Source organism: Solea solea, chromosome 2 (genome assembly GCF_958295425.1).
Source record: "Solea solea chromosome 2, fSolSol10.1, whole genome shotgun sequence".
Lineage (NCBI taxonomy): Eukaryota > Metazoa > Chordata > Actinopteri > Pleuronectiformes > Soleidae > Solea > Solea solea.
In genome coordinates, this window is record NC_081135.1 from 2,252,078 (window position 1) to 2,267,978 (window position 15,901).

The 15,901-nt window shown below is 43.6% G+C and overlaps 1 protein-coding gene and 1 long non-coding RNA gene across 3 annotated transcripts in view; one reads left to right on the plus strand and one right to left on the minus strand.

Annotated features, from left to right (window-relative positions):
* The window catches only part of LOC131455358 (histone demethylase UTY-like), a 32,400-nt gene extending 27,139 nt beyond the window's left edge, over nt 1-5,261 (plus strand). For both annotated transcript variants that reach the window (XM_058622936.1, XM_058622937.1), the window contains 8 exons: nt 22-96; nt 185-333; nt 433-547; nt 640-827; nt 1,474-1,615; nt 1,715-1,841; nt 2,318-2,488; nt 3,902-5,261. In XM_058622936.1, coding sequence (XP_058478919.1) covers nt 22-96; nt 185-333; nt 433-547; nt 640-827; nt 1,474-1,615; nt 1,715-1,841; nt 2,318-2,488; nt 3,902-3,931 — 997 coding nt within the window. In that variant the 3' untranslated portion in view covers nt 3,932-5,261. The remainder of the gene's footprint in view (nt 1-21; nt 97-184; nt 334-432; nt 548-639; nt 828-1,473; nt 1,616-1,714; nt 1,842-2,317; nt 2,489-3,901) is intronic.
* LOC131455361 (uncharacterized) lies at nt 5,184-13,862 on the minus strand. Its single transcript, XR_009239791.1, has 2 exons — nt 13,789-13,862; nt 5,184-6,551 (listed from the first exon to the last, which is right to left on the minus strand). It is a non-coding gene; the product is annotated as an uncharacterized LOC131455361 (long non-coding RNA).
* Between the last annotated feature and the right edge of the window lie 2,039 nt (nt 13,863-15,901).

Below are 15,901 nucleotides of genomic sequence, written 5' to 3' on the forward strand. Positions count from 1 at the left end.
CTAAATTCTCCGTCTCATTAGTGTTGCACGTAAAAGAAGGGGGCCCTTAAAGCACATCAAGTTTGGAACCAACATCGACGTGTCGGACGAGAGGAAGTGAGTTCACAGAGTTCAAAACTATGTTTATTTACTTTATTTACTGTATTTTTTGAATCTAATCTCGTGATGTCCTCGCGGGTTAAAGGTGGAAGCAGCAGCTGCAGGAGCTCAGCAAACTCCCCGCCTTCGCCCGGGTCGTGTCCGCCGGGAACCTGCTCAGCCACGTGGGTCACACCATCCTGGGCATGAACACGGTTCAGCTCTACATGAAGGTTCCGGGCAGCAGAATACCAGGTCCGTGTCTCCTCGCGCCGTCAGACGCTGCACTGTGGGCTGTTTTTATTATTATTATTTAAGGTGTTTTCCAGTGACGCTGATGTCTGTGCCCCGCAGGTCACCAGGAGCACAACAACTTCTGTGCCGTGAACATCAACATCGGACCTGGAGACTGTGAGTGGTTCGCCGTGCCGGAGCCTTACTGGGGGGTGATGAGCAACTTCTGTGAGAAGTAAGAACTTTTTTTATTTACCTGAACACACACACACACACACTCACACACACACATCATCACTGATTTATTCATCTGACACATCATTTAAGGAACAACATTAACTTCCTGATGGGCTCGTGGTGGCCGAACCTGGAGGATCTGTACGAGGCCGACGTGCCCGTCTACCGGTTCATCCAGCGTCCGGGCGACCTGGTGTGGCTCAACACGGGGACCGTGCACTGGGTGCAGGCCATCGGCTGGTGCAACAACATTGCATGGAACGTGGGGCCTCTCACTGGTACGCTGCGATTATTATGGGGTGTGGGAGGTGTTTGCAGAGCACACGGATTATAGGGGAAGAGGAGCCGCTCTGTGATGCATTCAAGAAACCTCGTAAATTTCATTATGTCACTGACTAAATTCTGCCAAAAAAAGATGCACCACAAATTATGTTGGCATTGGAGAGGAAATGATTGTTTTTATAAAAGCAATTATGGATAAAATATTATTTTTTTCACAGTTTGACCAATCAACATACACTTGTGTCACTCACAGACGTAGGAGCTAAAAAGACAGAACTATGACAGAGTTCTTAGAACTACAATATTTCCGTTTACACAATATTTCGCTCCAAAAAAGTGCAAAAATTCTCTTTAACTACATTTACATTAACTTTGCTAAATGTGATCTGATTTCCCTTAAATCTTCTCTTTAGTTGTGTCTGCATTATAGATTTATAAAATGATTGAGCACAATGATGTGAAAATATGAGTTAACTGCTCCAAAATGTCAACTATTGTCAACAGTGATTATTATTCCCCAAAATGTTTAATAGCAAAAAGAACAAATGTTAATTCAATAGCGTTTTTAAGATGCTAATAAGATAAAACATACAAAATAATAAATGTTTTCATGCATGTAAATCTAAACCTCTGTGTTTTCAGCTCACCAGTACAAACTGGCCGTGGAACGTTACGAGTGGAATAAGCTCCAGAGCGTCAAGTCCATGGTTCCCATGGTGCACCTCTCCTGGAACATGGCTCGTAACATCAAAGTGTCCGACCACAAGCTGTTTGAGATGATCAAGTAAGTCGCAGACTCTGGGGTTTTTGTGTGAACTCTTACTTGTTTGTTTTTAGTTTTTATCCGTGACATTGTGTGTGTGGTGGGTTTTCTCCGTCGCAGGTACTGCCTGCTGCGGACGCTGAAGCAGTGTCAGTGGGTGAAGGAGGCCTTGACGTCGGCCGGTAAGGAGACGGTCCTGAGGCCGAGGACCAGGGACGAACCGGCTCACTACTGCACCATCTGTGAGGTGAGTAGCGGGGGATTATTGTTCCCTTAAATCCTGAATGACACTCAACTGAAAAACAGATTTTAGACACTTAACATAAAGCTAAATTAATAAAATCCAAACCTGCTCATGTCGACCACATCTTACGACTAAAGCTTTACTCTCCTGCACCAAACCCCATAGAGAAAAGCAGTGATTTTAGCTCACAGGGACACAGGAGCTGCAGGTCTCACTGCTGCCCCGTGTGGTCACTTTATGTCACTGAGGTTATTCATAACAAAGAATTTCAAACAGTTTTCAGTCCGAAAAGTTTTGCTGCTCAAAGATGAACATCTTTTTGAGTTATGGGAGATTTGATGATGCCAGTCTTTTGTTCAGATCTGAATCTGTGTTGGTGGGGACATCTGCTGGTGCAACACCTCCATTACTCGCCGGCAGCAGCAGATCCAGGATGTGTGTGTGTAGATGACACCATGACTCTTGTCCTCATTCTGCAGGTGGAGGTGTTTAACCTGCTGTTTGTGCGCCGCGAGCTCCTGTCGAAGAAGCAGCACGTGGTTCACTGTCAGGACTGCGCGAGGAAAGGCAGCGCCACGCTGGACGACTTTGTGGTGCTGGAGCAGCACAGGATGGACGACCTGATGCAGGTCTACGACCAGTTCACATTAGTAAGTGCTCGTCATGGCGACTGAGGCAGAGCTGCACACTGGAGACACTTCCTCCTCACACCGCTTTATTCTTACCAAGTTCAGACTGAGACATGTTGTTTTTCATGTTTATTTAAGTTTCTACAGAAGCTACTTTTCTACTTAAACCTGTCTTTGTGTTCACTTTAATTTAAATGAATGTGTCTGCTCTTTAATAACCGTTCACCCTCCTGATAAAACCATGTTGTTCAACTGTTACACTTTTGTCACAGTGACTTATTTATTGAGATGCTGATGCCTCGTGTTATCTGTATGTTTTAAAGTTTTAATCTCATGATGATAATCCTCACAAAATTCTGCCTAATCCTGAAACTCTCTGCGCTGCTCATGCCGAGTCACCACAGTCATGACAAAAACCCACTAATTCGTTCTTTAATAAGAGTTTTTAAAGGGATTAAATATTGGATTAAAGCGAAAACAATTATTGCTACTGATTATTAAGCAGCTTTAATATTATTTTTTATTAAAAAACATTTTTACAGGCTTCTGTCTACAGTTTTTGTGTGAAAAATAATTAATTTAATAAGTTATGATGAAAAAAAAATTCACCACAAGGACTGTATGTGGGTGACTTAGTGAAATATTAATGTTTATCTCCTTTTGATTAACATATTAGAATTGCTTTTTATAATATATATTTTTTTATCTTGTGTGGGAAAATTCAAACTCAGTCCTTTTTTTTTAAATCCAGTTTGAGTTCTAATTTTACAGCCTAGAAGCTCAACACAGCATCTGAACTACTTACTGTGTCGTCCAGCAGAGGGCGCAGTGATTCCAGCTTAATCGTAGATCCATTTTGGAAGTATTTCCTGTTCTACACATCAGTGTATTACAAGAATTGGACAGAAAACCTCCCTCTGGCTTGCAGCAAGTTTATTTCCCAGTGGCCACTCATGGTACTGCAAGAGAAAATACTCAAACAAAAAGACACCTGTGTAAAACTGTTTACAGGACATCTGTGGGCATTTATAGATTTTTATATTCTATATTTTTAATATACAAGGTTTAGTTTACATAAACTCTTAAATGTCATAAAAAAATCACAGAAAATATCTTTATTTCCCCAATTGAACGTCATAGAATTGAATATTTAACTTATCTTAAAGGAAAAGTCACAGAATGTTCATTAGATGTTAATATTTGGTGGGGGGGGGGGGGGGGGAGTGGCATTATGTAATGTACTTTATTTCTATATAAAATAAAAGCATTACAGACACACAGCATTAACAACAGAAATAAGTCAAGCTCGCTGTTCCACCAGAAACGATAGACTCCTAATATCATGTGACGTTTGTGTGACACTGTTTGTTTTTTGCTTCTTGTGATGCGTTCAATGACGCCGTCTAATCCTCGTGTCGTTCTCCCCCCGCTCAGGCTCCTCCCCTTCACTCATCCTCATCTTGACATTAGGCGACGTCGGGGCGGAGCCGCTGACGCCCACCACACAGGAAAAATCCAGTTTTTCAAACAATGTGTTGAAAGAAAAAAGGAACAGAACAAGCATCCACACATGCACGGACCATTTCTGATATTCAGGAAAGCCAAGGCCGTCTCCCCCAACCCGCCCCGCCTTCCCCCGCCCTCGCCACTGCCCCTCCCGTATGGCTGGTCTCCATAGCGACGGCTGGAGGCTGAGTGTGTCTGTCTATGCAACCTGTTTTGAAAGTGCTGGGGCCTGGCCCTTCCAAAGGGGGGCGCTGCTGCTGCCGCAGCCACCGAGCTCGCTAACAGGACTCGTCTCCCCCTCCCCATCGCCCCCCCCTCCCCTCTAATGACAATGGTTCAGCCCTGTTTTACTGGAGGACTTAATCAAAGGCGGTTGGGAACGGGGGGCCGAGGGGGGAGGAGCTCCCGGATTCTTTAAATGCGTGACAGAAAAATGTTGGTTTTTTTTTGTAGATACTTGTTAAACTGACACAACTGGCAACAACACACGTAAAAGACTACTGACTTGACAACCTCTCTCTTTCTCTCTCTCTCTCTCTCTCTCCTTCCTTCCTTCTCTTCTGGTGACAGGATGAAAATGTCGGCTTTGATTTCTCGTTATTTCCCCGCCCCCCCAGGAGCACGAGCCTAACTGCTCTTTTTCTATAATAGATAGTAATTTTTCTGACTCTTTGGACAGCAAAAATCCCCCCCCCCCACCCACCCCTCTTGAAAAAAGAAAAAAAAAATTTGTAATGTGAAGAGTTTAGGTGATTTTTTTCCTCCCTTTTTTCCGTTTTTCTTTACTTTTTATTTGGTGTTTTTTTATACAGCTTTTATGTTTTATCTTTGTGTTCAAAAACTGTTTTTGTTTCTTATGTAAAAGAAAAAGATAGAAAAATATGTAAAAAAAACAACAAAGAAAAACAAAAAAAAAAAACTACTAGCCAAGTCACAAAGAAAATGGGTTGCACATAGACTTATGGAATAAAGTTTAATTTGTGATTTTGTTGTTTCTAATCTTGATGTAAATTTACACTATTTATAAATACATATTTATTGCTTGAAAAAAAACAAAAACTTTGTGGATGGAATGCTGTTATTTTTTCCAGAGTACCTGCCATTAAAATTTGAAGGAGTCCTCTGTCATTTTAACACGACTCCTCCTACATTTTCTAAATATATATAAATAAAAATTTGCTTAGCAAAGCATTGTGTACAGAAACGGACGTTTAAAAAAAAGTTTGTTTTATTTGTTTTGAAGAATGTTTTATGACGAGTCAATAAACACAAAAAAGTTGTCAAATGAGACGCATTTACAGTACATTTGTTTACATTTAAAGACGAATAAAGACGTGAGAGCGAGCGCGGGCCTGAAACCCAGCAGACAATGTAGCTGTAGACTGACACACAGAATCCTACACTGTATGCCAGGTCCAGAACTCGCTCAGAATCAAAGAAGAACACCAGCAATGTGTTGAAGACGATGCAGCGGCTGCCAGCAGAGACCCAGTAGCCAGATGTAGCTGCTGTCAGCCCCACAGGATCTACACTGACTACTGAGCAACTGCTGCTGCAGCCCCCCCCCAGAGCCAAGATGGCCGCCTCTCCCGTTCAAACATCTCAGCCAAGTCGGGAAGTCGACGAGAAGGAGACTTCACGCAGAGGGAGGAGGAGACTTAACGCAGAGGGAGGAGGAGACTTAACGCAGAGGGAGGAGGAGACTTCACGCAGAGGGAGGAGGAGACTTAACGCAGAGGGAGGAGGAGACTTAACGCAGAGGGAGGAGGAGACTTGGCGCAGAGGTGGTGTCGTCGACTGACTGATGAAGTGAACGGGAAGTATAGCAGTTGTTCAAAAGTGGAAAATATAGCACTTTAAACCCTTTTGTACATGAAAGTAGAGGAAATACAGCTTTTACAAGTGCGAGAGTCCAAAATGCAAAGCTATTAATTATTTTTTGGTTTTTAAATTTAGATTTTATGCTCAAATAAAGTTTTTAAAAAGAGAAAATGAGCCAAATTTTAAATTTCTTTGACGTGTGTGACCTGGAGGTATATCTTTATATATCATATTTACACATTAACTTTGCATCACGTGTATATATTTTATTGTGAACTACTGAATATTTACGATATACTTTGAAATATTGTCCAATATCATTATGGTGATATAGTCATGAGCCCACATCACCCACACTGACTGCTTTTTCCCCAAAAAGTTGGACTTTACTTAATTTGGAGCGGCCCCCTCCTGACCCCTGAGGTCACCTGAGTTTGAGACCCCTGCTTGTAAATTCACTTGGAATAAAGTAAAAACTGAATTAGCTGCTCTAACACGATGCGTTCTTGACATTTTGGACCCTCGCACACATTTTTACATCTTTTTCTTCACATGAATGTATTCTGAAACAAGTTAAAGAGGAGCTAATGTCCACTTCTCGTCCCCCCCCCTCTTCCAGCATGGTACGGTCCCTCTGCTCCCACACTGAAACCAAGATGGCTGCCCGAGGTGTCCATTTTGTCCGCCACACACACACCGATGACGATGATGACGCGAGGACGTCGCTCCTCTTCTTCATCGCGGCCTCATGTGAGTCCTGCAAAACAGAGGGAAAAACAATATAATTATAATGATTAGAATGACTGAGTAAATGTGTGGGAAATGAAGTGTAATGTGTGAGTGCTCTCATGTGTTTCTTTTTCTTCACCCACAGACGGTGTCAGTGTAGTGGAGGCACACACAGGAAGAAAACCCTGAGTGGGCGTGGATTCGAGGAAACAAGATGGCAGTTTTTTTTTTTTTTTTTTTTTAACGCGCGAGTCAGTTAAAAAAGACGGAGTCTTCCTGTCGGCTGTCTGCGACGACAAAGACAGGAAACGTTTCGAGACACAAGTGGAATGATATGTTTAAAAAAAGAAAAAAGAGAGGGGGGGAGGGAGGGAGGGAGGGAGTTTATTATAAAGAACTGTAAAGTCTCATTTATCAGGGGTTTTCAGACTGGAACACAAGGAAAAAGTGTTTTTTTGCCACTTAAACCAAAGTCTATATGAATAATATTGACTCCTGCTTGAGTCTATTGTTTGTTAAGAATGTGTTTTGCCACTTTTTCTCACTAAACTTAAACGTCTGCAGACTGCTCACGCTCCCACACCAAAGTCCATTGAAAAAAGTGATGATTTTAGCTGGCGGGGGACATGGGAGCTGCTGGTGTGCTGCTGCCTCGTGTGGTCACTTTGTGTCACTGAAGTCAATCTAAACAAAGGATTTCAAACACAGAATTTTATAAAATAACTTAAAATAACAAGTTTGAACTCAGTGATGGAGGCAGCAGTGGGTTAACGACTCCTGTGTGCTGTGATGTTAAAATCGCTGATTTTCTCTATGGGGTTTGGTGTAGGAGAGTGAGCGGTTTACAAAGGGACACAAATGTCAGTTTACGGTCCTAAAAGGCAAAAGTTAAGTTAAGTTATTAAGTTAAGTTAGACTTAAAGACTTTCATGTCATCATATGACGTGTTATTTTGGCTCCGGTTGCCAAGACGGGGAAGAAAAAAGAAACAGAAAAGTAAAGTAGGAACAGTTCTTTAAGTCTGCTCTCCCTATTTTCCACTTATATCATGTGTGAAGTCTGGCGCGGCTCCAGCAGAAAGGTATGTGAACTCTACTTGGCCCGGAGCCCCCCGACCCCCCCGACCCCCCCCGCCCCCCCCCGCCCCCCCCCCCCCCGCTTCAAATCCAGATCCAGACGGCCTAACAATGTCTCCCTGTGTCGAGTGAGGAAAAGAGGGGGGAAAAACAGCGAGACACACAGAGAGAGAGGGAGAGAGGGAGTTAAACCAGCAGAGTGATCCATTCCCTCCCCCTCATCCTCCTCCTCCTCCTCCTCCTCCTAATTTTCCCCACTTTTCCTTCCTTCCTGTTCCCTCCATCCCCGCGCCGCGCTCCCTCGTTTCCGCCTTTGTGAGAAACACACAGGTGGCCCTGACTGCTAATTTTAACCGGGACGATTGTGCGCCCGTGTTTCCCACAGCTATGTATAGAGACGCCTACAATAAACCAAGTAGGTCAGTGTGAGACACACACACACACACACACACACACACCAGGCCCTGACCTCTAAAAAAAATGTCCGACTCTCCATTCATCCACTCCCACCTCTGCTGCAAATGAGCCTCCTCTGATTGGCCGCCGCCGCGAGCCAATGACGGCGCGGCTTCCTGCTGCCCATTCATAAACCCAGGGTCATTGAGGATAATGTGGTATGAAGGCACGTGCAGAGGGGGAAAAAAGGAGGAGGAGCAAACACACTTTTTATTGTGTCATTGTCTTTACAGAACAGCCCACGAGTAGTGAACTTAAAAGACTTTTTGTGAAGGTTTTAATGCTGTTTTTATGCGTATTAATGTGAGCAGAATGTGCACTAATGTTGCTGACTGTTAGCCACAAGTTGCAAAAAGCAAATTCCTCCTCGTGTGTTTCCACCACAGAATCTCTTTGTGCTAAATTAGCAGAAAAGTCAATGGGATTCAGTTTTGCAAATGGAATTTTTCTTGAAACTAAGACTGCCTGCACATTCCTGAGTGTTTAATGAGTAATGAGTTAAGGTGTGACCGTCTCATACTATCTCACTCCTTAAACACACACACACACACACACACACACACTGCAGTGTAATTGTCACCCCTGTTGACCTCTTTCAGTGTTAACACTTCTTCCCCTCCTGAGTTACGTGTTTATTTATAGAAATCGGTAACTGAAGTCTTATTTGGAGCCTAACGTGTGACATCCAGGGATTAACAGTGAGAGAGGGAGCAGGCAGGTGAGCCCGCTCAGCGCTCATTCATCACTTATAGGAAGCGTTTTTAGTGAAAAAGCAGTTTAAAGCTGATTCTCTTTCCAATAATCGAGACGTAAATGCAACATAACAGTCTGGTGGACAACAGAGAAAGTCTACAATAACATAAGAACACGTTTGCTGCTTTTTCTCACTGTTAAACACACGTTTCTGCCTGGAAACTGAAGTTTTGCTCACCTGCACCAAACTCCATGGAAAAAATCTGCGATTTAAGCTCACGGGTACACAGGAGCTTCTGGTCTGCTGCTGCCTCGTGTGGTCACTTTGTGTCACTGAGGTGAGTCTTAACAAAGGATTTCAAATGCCGAATTTTACAAAATAACTCATTTGAATTTACTGATGGAGGCAGCAGTGGATCAACAACTCCTGTGTTGCTGTGATGTTAAATCGCTGATTTTCTCTATGGGGTTTGGTGTGGGAGAGTGAGAGGTTTTCACAAAATTCCATTTCCAGGCAAAAAAAAGTCTGTTTAATGATTATTAGGTGCGTCCTTTGTTCAGTGGCTCATGTAAAACCCCCTGAAAATATACATATTATCACAAAATCCATCCTTAAATTGATTATAAATTGACTTTTAGTGATTAGATGGCAGATTATTCCTTATTTAAAAACCCACAAAAGACAAAAACTGATGGCTTTAGATGAGTTGTGTGATGGCGAGGCATGTTTGCGATGGAATTTACATGATGGCAAAGGAAAAAGAGGTGCTACCCGTTACCGTGGAAACGGGGGAGTAATTAGCAACGAGTGCTGTTCAGAGGGAAAAGGGAGAGTGTGAGAAGAGTGTGATTGTGTGTGTGTGTGTATAAAAGAGACGTTGGCGTGTTTTTAAGGACATGAGGACGTGCTGTGATGTCCTCAGGTGTCTCTACACACCGGCGTGGACACACATGTCCTCCGTCCTGCTCACTCACTTATGAATTTAAAGACATTTTTTTTTTATTGAACTGATTCCCAAACGTGTTTGAACAGGAAGTGTGAGTTTGGAAAAGCCGGCTTCAGCTGCTGATCTGGCTCAACGCTGCTGCTGCTGCTGCTGCTGCTGCTGCATGTGTCCATCCATCTGGTGATGGCGGTCATGTGACACTGTTTTAATGTCTGATGCATTGTGGGATGTCCAGGATTTAAACTGCAGATTTCCTTGAACAAAGCCTTTTTTCTGGTGCCAGTCATTTTAGATTTTTGTCAATTTTCTTTGCTTAAGTTTGGATTCAACAATAAATGACATGTTAAAAGGGCATACATGTAATTGTTCTGTAGAAATAATTCATATTTCACTGTTAGACACACTTGAAAATGAAGTTTGCGTTGCTTTGGGAACCAGCTCACGCTCCCACACCAAACCCCACAGAGAAAATCAGCAATTTTACCGTCACAGCAGTGACAGCACACAGGAGCTGTTGATCCACTGCTGCCTCCGTCACTAAGTTCAAATGTCGTATTTTGTTAATTTGGTGTTTGAAATTCTTCGTTTAGATTTACATCACTGACACAAAGTGACCACACGAGGCAGCAGTAGACCAGCAGCTCCTGTGTTCCCATGAGCTAAAATCGCTGGTTTTCTCTATGGAGTTTGGTGTGGGAGAGTTTTTAGTTAAAAAACAAAGATATATTATATAGTTGTTTTTTTATATATTTTTACAGATATTTATACATCACAATAAAGGACTGCTAACTATCTATTAATCTGTTTGTTTGGTCTATAAAACGTTTTAATGATTTCTTTGTTATATGGAGCAAGAAAAGAGGATAATATTCACATTTAACAAGCTGAAAAATGTTTAAAAACTTGTTTTAATTCAATCGACTTTCAAAATAGTTGACGTGTCATTTAATAATCGATATTCATGTAAAAAAAATTTAAAAATGAGAGGAAAACGAACAATTTGCGTCCTTGCGTCGTGTAAGTGCCTTTAAATAAAAATGATTTGGTGTGTGTAGACTTAAAATAAATAAATAAACCTTTATTTTGTACTTTAGGTAAGGGCCTTTCTACAGGAGCCTGGATGGACAAAACCAGCCAGAGTGTGAGTTTACAATTAGCATTTTTATGTCACTATTTCCTTTTAAATCTTCATTTGTGAAGTTTTAATCATGAAAAAAAACCTTCTCCCTTTTGTTCGTCCAACACCCGACGCCTCGTCCATCACTCGCTCGTCTGCTGCAGCTAATGGCCGCCCCACGCCAGCGATGACGCTAAGAACAATTATGCAGATGTGAGCTAAAACCACTTTGGTGGTATAATCCAACAATCAGTCCATTATAGTAATTGTCGTTAGTGAGTGGGCGATTATGGTTTCAACACATTCTGATGAACCCGGCACAGCTCGGATGGAATTATGCAAATCTGACGAGGCCTGTGTTCCTGTGTCAGACTGTCACTGTGCGTGTGTGTGTGTGTGTGTGAGTGAGTGTGTGAGTGAGACCACCTGAGGGTCTGCAGGAACACTTTGACAGAAATGATGGACTGAATTCATTACTTTTTTAAAGGAACCAAAAACAAGGAGAGGGGAAGTTTTGGGTGTTTCATTTTCCAGATTTATATTTGATCTCATGTGTCCTCGCGGAACATGAATAACGTACTTTTAAAAAAAATAGATATTATCACGTATTAAGTGTACGAGTGTATTTTCTACTTCATCTTGTTGTTAGACGGCATTTTTCAACTGGAAACTGAAGATTGTCAAAAATTGCACCAAACACCATAGAGAAAACCAGCGATTTTAGCGCGCGGGGAAACAGGAGCCGCTGGTCCACCGCTGCCCCGAGTGGTCACTCTGTGTCACTGGCGTGAATCTGGACGAAGGATTTTAAACGCAGAATTCGCAAAAATTACTCATTTGAACGTACAAATGAAGGCAGCAGTGGATCGACCGCTCAGTGTGCGCTGTGATGTAAAATGGCTGCTTTTCTCTATGGAGTTTGGTGCGGGGGATAAAATGGTGGACAAATCTTCAGTTTATAGTCAGAAAAAAGGTTTTCTAACAGTGAACTAATGTCCAGAATATACTCTGAGGATGTCGTAGACTTAAGCGTGTGCAGATTTGATTAGTTAAGTGGCTAAAGTCACCTTTCCCAGGTGTGTTTCCATTTAATACTGTGTCACCGACCGTCCAATGACGATAGATGAGTTCCTATCTTTTGTGCACTGTGATATTTCCTCATCTTCTCTCCTCTCTCCGCTGCCTCTTCGGTTTTTCTTTCTTTTCTCCGCAGATATTTGAATCTCACACTCGGCGCTGAGGTCACGTGACCTCTTTGTCCGCTCGTAACGGCATCAGCTGGGAACTTTTTTAAATGTCATGTGAGGAGGCAACATGTCAGCTGCTCCAGTAATGTGGTTAACTTAAAGAGGAAGACCAGGAATGTGTCCCACACACTCAGTCCCAGTCCTCCTCCTCCTCCTCCTCGTCCTCGTCCTCTTCCTCCTCCTCCCCCTCAGTCATGGGTTCTCCACTGGGTAATCGCATACCAAAAACACAAGAATTTCCCCCTCTCTCTTCTCCAGGCTGGGGCTACCCCCCCACCACCACCACCACCTCACCCCTCCCTCCCCCCCTCGTCTACAGCGTCAATCTGACCTGACTTCACCACAGAACCAACCGGAAACTGAGTTTCTGCTTTCTAATTAAAAGCATTTAACAGTGGAATAAATACAAAACACAGTGTTTAGTCGTCTAAATGGATAATTTCTTATGCATAGTTAACTAAATATCTACAAAATTATAATTTTTTTGGACCAAACTGCACTTCAATCCACTGATTTATCCACCGTTTGTGTCACTTTGTACGGCGCTCACTCTCCCACACCAAAGTCCATAGAGAAAATCAGCGATTTTACCTCACTGCACACAGGAAGTCGTTGATCCACTGCTGCCTCCTATACTAAGTTCAAATGTGTTATTTTTGTGATTTCGGCGTTTGAAGTCCTTTTTTTAGGTTTATCTCAGTGACACAAAGTGGCCACATGAGGCAGCAGTGGACCAGCAGCTCCTGTATCCACATGAGCTTAAATCACTCTTTTTTTCAATGGACTTTGGTGCAGGAGAGTGAGCGGAATTGTTTTAAAACTATATATTGTTTTTTTTTTAAACTTAATTGACCTTTAATGGTGCTTCACTATTGCGAGCATTATTTTGAAGGAGTGCACCGGAAGTAACCTGTTGATCGCGGCTGACTTGACGCCGCTCGTGGCAGCGTTTGGTTCCCAAACTGCTCTTAATGTGAAAAATACAGAGAAAACACCGGGAGCATTCCTGAGACCCGGAGACAGCCATGCCAACCGTGACAGTGTGTGTGTGTGTGTGTGCATGTGTGTGCGTGCATGTGTGTGCGCGTGCGTGCGCGTAAACTGTGCGTCTCTGCGGGGGTGGAGAGCTTGGAGACCACACACTTTGCGCATTGCCCCACACACACACACACACACTCACACGCACACACACACACACACACACACAGTTGGTTCGACACATTAAAGTTTGTAAATGTAAAAAAAAAACACAGCTCGGTGTTGATCCACGCGTCAGATGTGACCGCGGACAAAATCCCGTCACGTTGACGCGTAAAAACCCCGGGTTCTCGCCGGGAGGAGAGAGAGTGAAATGTGCTCCCCGCAGGAGCCCCGCATGGCCCGAGCTGAGCCGAGCGTCCCCGAGGTGATGAGGTGGACTCGGGCCAAAGTGTCACAGCGGACACGACAAAGACAAACAACAGCACGGCTCCGTTTATCCCGGGTTTTCTTTTTTCTTTTTCTTTTTGTCTTCAGATCACACGCAGCCGCCGCCGCCGCCGCCGCGCGTTGCGCAATCGGCGCGGTCAACAAGTCTGCGGTGCCGCCGCGAGAGAAAAGTGTGAGAAAGTGTGCGCAACAATATCAACAACACGGACAACACGCACACGCGCGACCGTGGAGGGGGAAAAAACACGCTGTTATTTCCTCCCGCGAGGAAAAGTCCCGTGTGAAAAGCGGCTCCACTTACCGTGACTGCGTCTGCTGCATGGCCGCGTGTCCCCACCGCCACACTCACTGTGTGTGTGTGTGTGTGTAAGTGTGTGAGAGAGGGAGAGAGTGTGTGAGGGGGAGAGAGAGAGAGAGAGAGAGAGAGAGAGAGAGTGTGTGTGCGCGCAGAGGACGCATTCCAATACTAGAGGTCGAAAGCGCATGCAGCGCGACACGTCAACTCGTGCACACGCCATATCATAAAGAGATTATTCTAATCCAGTTGCTGGATCTGAGTCTGGAACCGGGTCTGACTCAGAATCTGGGTCTGACTTTGACTCTGGGTCTGACTCAGAATGTGTATCTGGATCAGACTCTGGATCAGAGTCAGACTCTGGACCTGGACCAGACTCTGACTCTGCATCTGGATCTTACTTTCACCCTGACTCTAGATCTAGTTCTGACTCTGGATTAAACTGTGGGCCTGACTCTGGTTCTGGGTCTAGATTTGACACTGGATCAGACTGTGGATTTGATTCTGGTTCAGACTTTGACTCTGGATCGACTGTGGTTCTTGATCTGGATTTAACTTGAGATCAGACTGCAGGTCTGAATCTGGTCCTGGATCTAGTTCAAACTCTGGATCTGGATCAGATTCTGGATCTAGTTCTGACTCTAGATTAGACTAAGGGTCTGACTCTGGTCCTGGATCCAGTTCAAACTCTGGATCTAGTTCTGACTCTAGATCAGACTGTGGGTCCGATTCTGACTCTGGGTCTGGATCAGATTGTGGTATTGATTCTGGTCCTGGAACTGGTTCAGACTCAGACTCTGGTTCAGACTGTTTCAGGATCTGGATTTAATTCTAGATCAGACTGTGGTCTGACTCTGGTTCTGAATCTGGTTCAGACTCTGGTTCTGGATCTGATGCTGTTGTTACCAATGTCACAAACGCTCATAACAAAGTTATTAACTTAACAAAATAGTTACTAAAGTGAAAAACAAGTATCTTAACTAAGATCGTGATAAATCACGCAGTCCTGGAGCGACTGGAGCGACACAGCTCCCCCTGGTGGCTCTTCAGAATAAAACACTAGCACTGTATGATGGTGAAATCCACAGTGACGGGAAATTTTAAGTATTATACGATTTTCTCCAGTCGCGATTATCTCGCAAATGATTTTTATCGCGACGTGCGATGATGTCATACCATGTCCCGCCCCCTAGAGGGCAGAAGAGAGAGGAGTCCCTGCTTGTATGAGCAGTTTCTGCATTTGTGAGCGTTTTTCAGCCGCTTTTCTCGTCTCATTTGTTCACAACGCGTCGCTCACGTTGTTTTTAAAGCGTTTTATGGGCAAAAATCACTGATCTGATCACATAATGAGAAAAAAGGCAAAATCCTGTGTATATATATATATATATTTATATATTGTATAATATGCTGTAAAAAAGCGACATCATTTTAGCTGAGTCATGCTGTGGTATTTGCGTGAAATGTCTGTAGGAGGTAAATTAGCGTCAGCAAAAATTTGATTTTAACAGATTTTTAAAAATTGCGTAAAATGACTGATTTTTTTATCGGTAGCTGCTCGAGGTTAGTGTCAAGGTTTTATATTATTTCCTTGAACAATTTAAAAAAAAAATAATAATAATAATACAATGAATGCTGTGGATGGAGTGAGTGAGTGAGTGAGTGAGTGAGTGAGGATCACCTGCTGCTGCTGCTGAGAGAATAAAAGAAGATGATGGAAGTGTAGTAGAGTGAGGGTGAAGTTGTGATGGAGGGATGATGATCATGATGATGATGCATGTGGGGAGCATGGACACACATTGTGAATGAATGAATGAATGAATGAATGAATCCTGCAGCAGCAGCAGCAGCAGCAGCAGCAGCTTCAGGCTGTGGCACAGAGAGTGTATTTTTGTCTGCAGTGGAATGAAGGAAAGAGCCTGGAGGATTGTTGTACTCCTGCTGCTGCTGCTGCTGCTGCTGCTGCTGCTGCTGTTGCTGCCGCTGCTGCTGCTGCTGCTCAACAACAGCACTGACACTCGTGGTGTTTCACTCCTCTGCTCTGCAGTGGTGGAAAAACGTGCACGGAGCAGGAATACAAATGATAACACACAGAAACATGAGGTGCTTACCCAGCAAAGGC